Source organism: Hibiscus syriacus, unplaced genomic scaffold (assembly GCF_006381635.1).
Source record: "Hibiscus syriacus cultivar Baekdansim isolate YM2019G1 unplaced genomic scaffold, ASM638163v2 tig00111022_pilon, whole genome shotgun sequence".
NCBI lineage: Eukaryota > Viridiplantae > Streptophyta > Magnoliopsida > Malvales > Malvaceae > Hibiscus > Hibiscus syriacus.
In genome coordinates this window covers 927,279-936,310 of record NW_024062956.1, presented here as the reverse complement: position 1 = coordinate 936,310, position 9,032 = coordinate 927,279, and the positions used below count along the sequence as shown (strand labels likewise).

Here is a 9,032-nt window from a genome sequence, read left to right as displayed (position 1 = left end):
CTGTTCACGTGTCTGCCGGCACATGCTCCTCTCTCCCAACTGAGTACCCCAAAGTACCCTTTTCTCCAACCCCAATAATTGCCAAATCAAGGATATTAAAGTAATATCGTGATCCCATCCTCAAGTGTGATGGCTCAAACGACGAGGGATTCGCACGAGCTCGCCACCAAAGAGGATCCCTTCTTTACTACCTCTCTCCTTTTAACACCGTTGATTAGATTTCCCCAAAGTAAGTTTTTATAGGGTTTCAGAATCTCCGAAATTCGCTCTCTTTCCTTGAACTTAGATTAGAAGGAAAAGAAAAACTTTAAAGCTAGATTTTTCCGCGAGTTTTTCGGTTGGAACTGGGAAAATAGGGATTTCGCTTAGATTGGATGGTGCAGTTGATGAGATCGGGAAATCCGACGCTGGAACCCGAAGTGTGCCGGGACAAGGCGCCGGTGAAATTGGAGATCGTGGAGGATTCTTTAGAGGAAGAATATGGCCCTATTAACAAACGATCCAAACTTTCTTCAAATCTTCAACAGGTATTCCCCCCCCCCAATGAAGTGAAACATTCTCCTTATTTTTGAGAGAGATCTAAATTATTTAGAGAAAACAATAAGATGTTTTTTTTTGTTAGAGCTTTTACATTTTAAAGATTTTATTTGTGGGGTTTTTTTTTCAATTTATATTCTGTCAGGGGAACTCCGATGTCAATGCTTTCCCGATCCCACCAGCGCATTATAATCCGTTGGATGAGCCGAGCCCGCTTGGTTTGAAGCTAAGGAAGAGTACTTCGCTTTTGGATTTGATCCAAATGCGCCTCTCTCAATCCCAAACCAGTGGATCAGTTGCCGAAGCGGAAAATTCGAATTCTGGAGTCAAGAAGGAGAGTAAAGCTGCTGCCGCTACCGATAAGCTTAAAGCCTCGAATTTTCCAGCTTCTATTCTTCGAATCGGTCACTGGGAGGTGACTTTTCATTAAGTTTTATTTATTTATCTTCAAATCCTTTTATTTTGAGGGTCAAGAAGCTGATGAATTGTTTACTTGGTGATTTACAGTATAAGTCTAAGTATGAAGGGGATTTAGTTGCCAAGTGTTATTTTGCAAAGCATAAGCTTGTTTGGGAGGTGTTGGAAGGTGGGCTTAAGAGTAAGATTGAAATACAGTGGTCGGATATTATGGCTCTTAAGGCAAATTGTCCTGATAATGGGCCCGGGACTTTGAATGTTGTGGTAAACGTTCCATTGTTCAGTATGATGTTCATTTCCTTTTCCAATCTCTATTTTATTTTTCTGCAATAATTTTGTATGACTGCTTGTTTCTTTGATGATGCAGCTGGCTAGACAGCCCCTTTTCTTCCGGGAGACTAATCCACAGCCTAGAAAACACACCTTATGGCAGACAACTGCAGATTTTACTGATGGTCAAGCTAGCATACATAGGTAAAACTTAAAAGTGATGTATTTTAATTCTTCTTTGTTTAAATATGAGCTGGATATTGCTGTTTACTTCGGTTGTTTATGTGCCTAATATGCTAATAAATTTTTTTATTGCAATTTTGCAGGCAACATTTTCTGCAGTGTCCCCAAGGATTGTTAAACAAACATTTTGAAAAACTGATCCAGTGTGACATGCGTTTGAACTGTTTAAGCAGACAGCCAGAGATAATTTTGGATTCACCGTACTTTGAATCAAAGAGTTCGGTTTTTGAGGATCCTGGAGAACCAAAAGGGCATGACTATTGTGAAGGGGAGACTGGTAAAGTATCTACTAGCTCTGGCTTCCAAAATATAGCATCGCCTGCTGCAGCTCAGTCTTCGTCCTTTGAGGTTGAGAAAGGGGATTCTGCTGCCATAACCTCAGAAAATATGTCCAGGGAAGCTCCATCCCCCAGTTCAGGTACGATCAGAAGCCTCAGGTCCTCGACTGATTTAGTATTTGCATTAGCGTTGTTCCTTTTTCTGGGCTTCAGACTTATAGTTCTAGCTGATTATAAATATATTTTCTTACCACTTTTCCTCTCTAATTAGTATCACATTTGACATTAGTCATGGACTCTTGTGGCATTGAGGGAAGTGAAGTCTGCGAAACAGTGGATTCAAAGGGGCCAAGAAATTGGGACCAGATAAAAGTGCCGGGACTACACCCGTCTATGTCCATGAGTGATCTTATGAACCATATTGGACACCGTCTTTCAGAACATATGACCTCCGAAAATCCATCCTCTCAAAATAGACCAGACTGCGAGGAAATGTTGGAGGATATTGCACAATACCTTCTCAGTGACACTCAATTTACAACAGCCTCTGACGAGAAATCTCTCATGTCAAGGGTCAATTCTCTCTGTTGTCTTTTGCAAAAGGACGCCACAACTGGCACAAGCTCTCAGTCTAATGGAGAAAATTACAATGGACCTGATGATGGAAAAGATGTTCAGGTAAGCAAAACTCACGGGTTTGAGTTCAATATTACAGCCAAGGATGATGCGAAGGCTTATGAAGGGAAAACGAAGGAAGTCTCTGGTAGCAGGCAGGCCCCAGGCATGTCAAGAAAAGACTCGTTTAGCGAGTTGTTGCTTCATCTTCCCAGAATCGCATCTCTCCCCAAGTTCTTGTTCAACATTTCAGAAGAAGATGGAGAGAGACAAGCTAGATAAGATAGTTTTCTTGTTTGTAGACTGTTTAAAGAAATATGATAAAATATGAAGCGAATCTCCCAATCTCCCTCTGGTTAGCTGGAAATGTGATGATGCCTGTCTATTATATCAAATGTATGTTGAGGGGTGCTCGGGACAATGGGGATTTTCCAGGATTCGGAGAAATCTTTTGATGAAGAATCCCATATCAAAATCCCTTTAAATGTAGTGGCAAATAATATTATTCGAGTAATTTCTCAAGCAGATTGCTGGTTCTGTTATTAATTTGCAATTAATCTCTCCATTTGATTGATACTCTCTTTTGTTTGATTGGTTTTGAGAGGATCTGTGGACATTGCTTTTTAGGATGTTACAGGTCAAAAAGGAAAAATGAACACACCGTAAGTATTAGATAAATTCTGTTTCTTTTCAAGTTGGAAAGGAGAAAGTGAAAAACAAGGAAGCAGCTTTCATTTGCAAATGGAATTTACTTCTCTAGGAATACCAGAGTCTGAAATACAATTGATTTAAAACCCTTCATAAATTAACTTTCGCATAACAAAACTGCTCTAATAATTCTTCAATTCTGGACTGACTTGTCCATTGTTGTGAGTTGAAAGGAAATGCATCAGACCAACAATGTGAAAGATTTAGCAAAATCTGCAACCGAATGAGATGAATAACTTGGGATTCTTGGATTGAAAACAATGTTATGAAAACAATGTTATTCCTGCGAAGTTTATAAATTTTATCATCTATTTTCGCCCCTCATAAAATCTTATAAGAAATTTTATAAATTTGCCTCTGACAGCTGACTGCACTCCATTCGATGTTTGGTGTTAATGGATTCTGAAAAATCTCGTATTGCGATGTATTAATGAATGAATTGGATGATTAAGACCTTTATAGCCCGTATTTGTATTTCTGTGTATACTGCGTTTGTTTGTGTTTTTGAAAATGCTATGTATTTTGCCAGTGTACCTTACATAATATATATCTCAAGAATTTATGGAAAAAATCATAATTAACACTAAACTGAGATAAAATTAATCAATTCAAAAATAAAAATAAAGATTTAACAGGATACGATTTCTTTAATCCATCTCTATGATCCAAAAAGAATAGAAAACACTCCACAACGTATAATTTTTATATAGAGAAAATAACTTCAGTGACCAAAAATGCCTTATAATATATGATTTTAACAACTTTTTTTGGATTTGCCAAAATGACCAACTAAATCACAATGCGATCGATAATTCGCAATGCGATCTCCGGTATCGCAAATCAGTTTCCAGATTCGCAACGCGATTATGACTATTGCATTGCGATTTTTCAAATTCGCGTTGCGATTTTCCTAATTCGCAATGCGAATACGTAAATCACAATGCGAATACGTAAATCGCAATGCAAATACGTAAATCACAATGCGAATACGTAAATCGCAATGCGAATACGTAAATCGCAATGCGAATACGTAAATCGCAACGCGAATCTGACTATCGCAACGCGATTCTGACTATCGCAATACTGAATTTCAAATTCGCAACTCGATTTCTGAATTCGCAACAGGTTTTAGTTTCGCAACACAAATGTTTTGGGTATATAACTACGCAGCAGCAGCAACTCATAACCTAAATCCCTAAATCGCAACTCATTCCATCTCCATCTATCACTCTCTCCGGCGACATCCGTTCCTATATCCAACGACATCCTTCCCCATCTGGCAACAGGTTTTAGTTTCGTAGCTCGTTTGTTTAGTAAATTAATTTACAATAATGAAATCATCTAATGTAGATCATGTTTGGATAGATTTGTGTTTTGGAGGGTCATGGGAGAATGTTCATGGTGTTTTACAATATATGCCTTTACCCATGAATCTTCAACTAAAACTGTCATTAAAAAAGTTAACTTATGAAACTCTAATGTTACGTGTTGCAAATAAATTGAATTTAGAGCCCCTAAGTGGATTTAGGCTATCTTATCAGAGAAATGGTAAAGTTTATTTGTTAACCGACAATGAAGATGTTGAACGATTCATTGCTTACATTAGTGTTTCAAGTGATGATGTTACATTGTATGTTGTTGAACCTAGAAGTAGTGAAGTTGGGTCAGTAGCGGGTAGTAATCGACTAAGTTTTTCAACCCCAGTTTATGGTGCTCAAAATTTAATGGTTCCACCACAATTTCATCACCAAGCAAATATTGTTTCACCACATTTCCAATACCAAACACAATCTCAAAACCCACAACCTTTCCCTAATCCAAATCCCAATCAACTTTCAGCACTAAATTCCGGTTTTTTTATTGACCAGTTAGACGATGATGAGCCAACAGAAAAATTGTGAGTACTAGTCAGTATTCGAAATTTGATCTTGGTCAATACCCGGACTTTGATCTTGGTCAATACTCGGATTTTGATGATTTTTCAGAAGAAGAAATAGACCATGCGTGTAATGATTTTGATATTGGTCAATACCCGAATTTTGATGATGAAACAGCCGTTGCCGAGGAAGATGTTGTTGATGATAATGAGGAGGAAGTTACGACTGTAAATGAACATGTTGAACATTCATTCTGTAATTCATATAACCCTAAAGAAGAAAAAGAAGAAGAAGAAATCCCCAAAGAAAAGTCCCCGAAGAAAATACCACGGGAGTATAACTGGAATATGCCAGAATTACTTCAGATACCAGAAAAAGAGTTGGTAAAGATAACAGTTGATTGTTACACAAAAATTATTCGTATGAAGAAAGATGATTGTTTTGATACAAAGGAAGACTTGAAAATAACTTTGTATACGAAATGTGTGGAAGATGGCTATCAACTAAAAGTTAACAAATCAAGCAAAGATCATTTCGAAACAAGGTATATGATTGACAAAAACTGTACGTGGCGTATGATTGCAAAGAGGATAAAAGATTGCGAAATGTTTCAAGTTAGGACTTTTATTGATAAACATACATGTTCAAGAACCCCAAGTTTTTCCTCACCATAGACAGACAAACAAAAAGGTGTTGGGTGGTTTTCTGGTTGAGTTAATGTTTTTGAATGGCAGGGTATATCGGGGATATGAAATTATAACTGACATGAATGCTCGGTTCAAGATTAGTATCTCATATTCTCAAGCTTGGAGAGCCAAATGTTATGCCTTGGAATTGTTGAGGGGGTCGCCAGAAGCATCATTTGCCCAACTGCCGGCTTATTGTCACAATTTAAAGCTGAAAAATCCTGGGTCGGTAACTCATATCAAAACAGATAGAGATGGACGCTTTGAGTTGTTGTTTATCGCCATTGGTGCTGCGGTTAGTAAATCAATATAATTTTGTTGACTCATTTTTGTTGACTCATTTTTGTTAGTTACATGCATTTCACATTTAAATGATTATATTTCTTGTGTATATGATTTTGTAGATTCGTTCGTTTATTACTTGCATACGCCCAGTTATTATAGTTGACGAAGCACATTTAAAAGGTTGATACATTGGAGTAAACTTATTAGCAGTAGCCATGGATGCTAACAATGGGATATTATCAATAGCTTACGGGGTTGGCAAATCTGAAACCTCTGATTCATGGACATGGTTTATGGGGCATCTTAGGGATTGCATAGGTCCTATTAGCAATCTGACAATCATATCCGATAGGGCAAACTCAATTGACAACGCTGTTAGAAGGTGTTTCCCAGATGCTTTTCATGGACTTTGTGGTGTTCATTTGTATAGAAATCTAAAATCAAGGTCTGCTGGTATAAAAAATCACAAATGGACATACTGGAAGGCTGTAAAAGCTTATCGGGAAGTGGATTTTAATAAGCATATAAACTGTTTAAGACGTGTTTTGCCTCAGTGTGCTCAAACACTAGAAGATGTCGGGTTTGAAAGATGGTCAAGAGTACATCAACTTGGAGCAAGATATGGTTTTATGACGTCTAATAGTGCATAATCAATCAACGCTCTAAGTCGTCATTCCCGGAAATTACCCATTACTATGTTAATGGAGTTTTTTCGAGCCTCTATTCAACAGTGGTACTACAAGAAAAGAAACAATGCAGGTATTATTTCTTTAAATTCGTAACTTATCATATATTTTACTAAGTATTATTTATTTAAATTTACAGGAACATTGGAACATAGTGTTACACCATGGACTAAAAAAAGATAACGAAACGTGTTGTGAAGTCAACGTCATGGAGAGTTGAACCATGTTCAAACACTTTGTTTGAAGTACTGGATAATAACTTAAATGGGCTTGTCGATCTAAATGCAAAGACGTGTAGTTGTATGAAATGACAAACATCTGGTTATCCGTGTGGCCATGTTATAAAAGTTGCTCTTCACCTAAACCAAGATGATTCAAGCGCATGCGTTATGGATTGCTATACTACAGAAGTATATCGATAGACTTATGTCGAGATTGTCTACCCTATTCCACATCCTTTTTAGTGGGACATACCAGATGACTTACAAACAGTTTTGCCACCAGCCATGGACAGAAGGCTACCTGGCCGACCAAAAAGTCACGATCGTATACCGTCTAAGGGTGAAGAGAAGAAGAGATCGACATGTAGTCGGTGCAAGGAAAGTGGTCATACAAGGTTGACATGTGGATCACCAGTGCCATCACAATCATCTTTTCCTCTACCAAAATATGGATCCTCATCAAAATCCCAATCACATCCGGCTTCACCTTTTGGGACTGTTAACTTAGGTGATTTTTAAATGCAAACGTTGTATTATGTGTATATTATGTGTGAACTTTTAACATTTTCAGTTAGGCATGTATTAGTAACTTGAGTTTGAACATTGCTATGATATGTTCAATTGTTATCACTTATTAGACATTCATTTGACTATCGCAACGCAAATATGACTATCGCAACACGGAAATGACTATCGCAACGCGGAATTGACTATCGCAACGCGGAAATGACTATCGCAACGAGACAATCGCAATGCGAAATAAAAATCGCAACGCGAATTTAGTTTCGCGTTGCGATTTTTATTTTCGCATTGCGATTCTCTTGTTTCGATTTTCATTTCGCATTGCGATTCTCTCGTTGCGATAGTCATTTCCGCGTTGCGATAGTCTATTTTGCATTCAACATAATGCAGATTGAAATCAACAAATCAACTATTACATTTCAATCAATTAAACAAGAACAAATAATAATTATCTACACATCAAAACATTTACAAATCATCTTTTACAAATCAATTAAACAATCAAAATATAATAATAAGAATTATTTCCTCATCAATTATTGAATCAACTTTTGCACCCATACATCCATTTCACGCAGCTCACTTCAGGATTAACCTGCAGAAACCAAACATTGAATCAACAACACTTTCTACACATCTAAAACCTACAAACAACAAATTATTGAATTCTAGCTACTTAACCAAACATTTTCAAACCAAAAAGAGTATATATGTTTAACAACACTTGCATTTGACTTACAAATTATTTATGGACACTTTCATAATACGGATGGAGGTAGGCAGCATCTCGCATATATCGTTCTAGCCATAAAATGCCGAAACCACAAGCCTACTGCACCTCTATCTCTATCGGTGGGAGGTAGAAACTGTGTACTTCCTATCGTCAAACACTCCAAGTACATGCATACGAGAGGACCACAATCCCCTCTGGCTTCCTTCGTTTATTGTGGCGTGGTCTCGTCTCTGATAACTGTAACATTGAACTTCTTTGGCTTCTTGTTTCCAAAATTACTCCAATAATTAATTGCATCCAAGAATTTAGCCAAATGAGAGCTCCATCCCTTAATAATATCTCTCAAATCAGACAATGATATGTAATTTATCATGCTGTCATATATTATTATCTTTAGGGATGGGTGCTGAAGCTCGACGAGAAGCCAATGAGTACGTTCCAAAACAGGGATAAACACCTGCATCGAAATGTAATAATTCAAATCGCACACTTATTTATGAATACCTTTAAAATATTTAAACAAATAAATACTAACCTTATCGACCTCCCACCATGCAGGATAAAGTTTAGCTTGTCCATTAGCCAACACATATGATTCCTGTCGTTGATTCTTCAAGTGAAATATGTGAAAAGACATCGGCATAATTGTATATCGCATTTTTTTTTATATTTTTCTTCAATTTCCTTACAATTAGAAGACGTGTCACCCATGCATCAATATGATATTTTACAAAAAAAGACATATATTAGTGAATTACATAAATTTTAAAAAAATTAATCAAATTGAAATATAAGAAGAAATATAAGACTTACCCCCCATCGAAATAGCCGTTGTCTTCAACCCCTAATATTACACCCCACCAAGACTGTTAACTTCCTAAAAAGGCTACTTTTAAAGCCTTTTTCACTTAAGTTATTGTTTGTTTAAAAGCTCATTTTAGTCATTTTAGGATC

At 36.9% G+C, this 9,032-nt stretch overlaps 1 protein-coding gene across 3 annotated transcripts; it reads left to right on the top strand.

Moving 5' to 3' along the window:
- Positions 1-226: 226 nt before the first annotated feature.
- LOC120150269 lies at positions 227-2,830 on the top strand. 3 transcript variants are annotated; one of them, XM_039162964.1, is made up of 7 exons: positions 228-527; positions 683-952; positions 1,045-1,218; positions 1,322-1,428; positions 1,551-1,718; positions 1,752-1,885; positions 2,035-2,830. In XM_039162964.1, the coding sequence occupies exons 1-7, from the start codon at positions 375-377 to the stop codon at positions 2,640-2,642; spliced, it is 1,614 nt and encodes a 537-aa protein (XP_039018895.1). In that variant the 5' UTR covers positions 228-374; the 3' UTR covers positions 2,643-2,830. The 3 variants fall into 3 exon arrangements, with proteins under 3 accessions (XP_039018894.1, XP_039018893.1, XP_039018895.1); XM_039162963.1 differs by having other exon boundaries at positions 227-527; positions 1,551-1,885; positions 2,041-2,830; XM_039162962.1 differs by having other exon boundaries at positions 227-527; positions 1,551-1,885.
- The last annotated feature ends 6,202 nt before the right edge of the window (positions 2,831-9,032 follow it).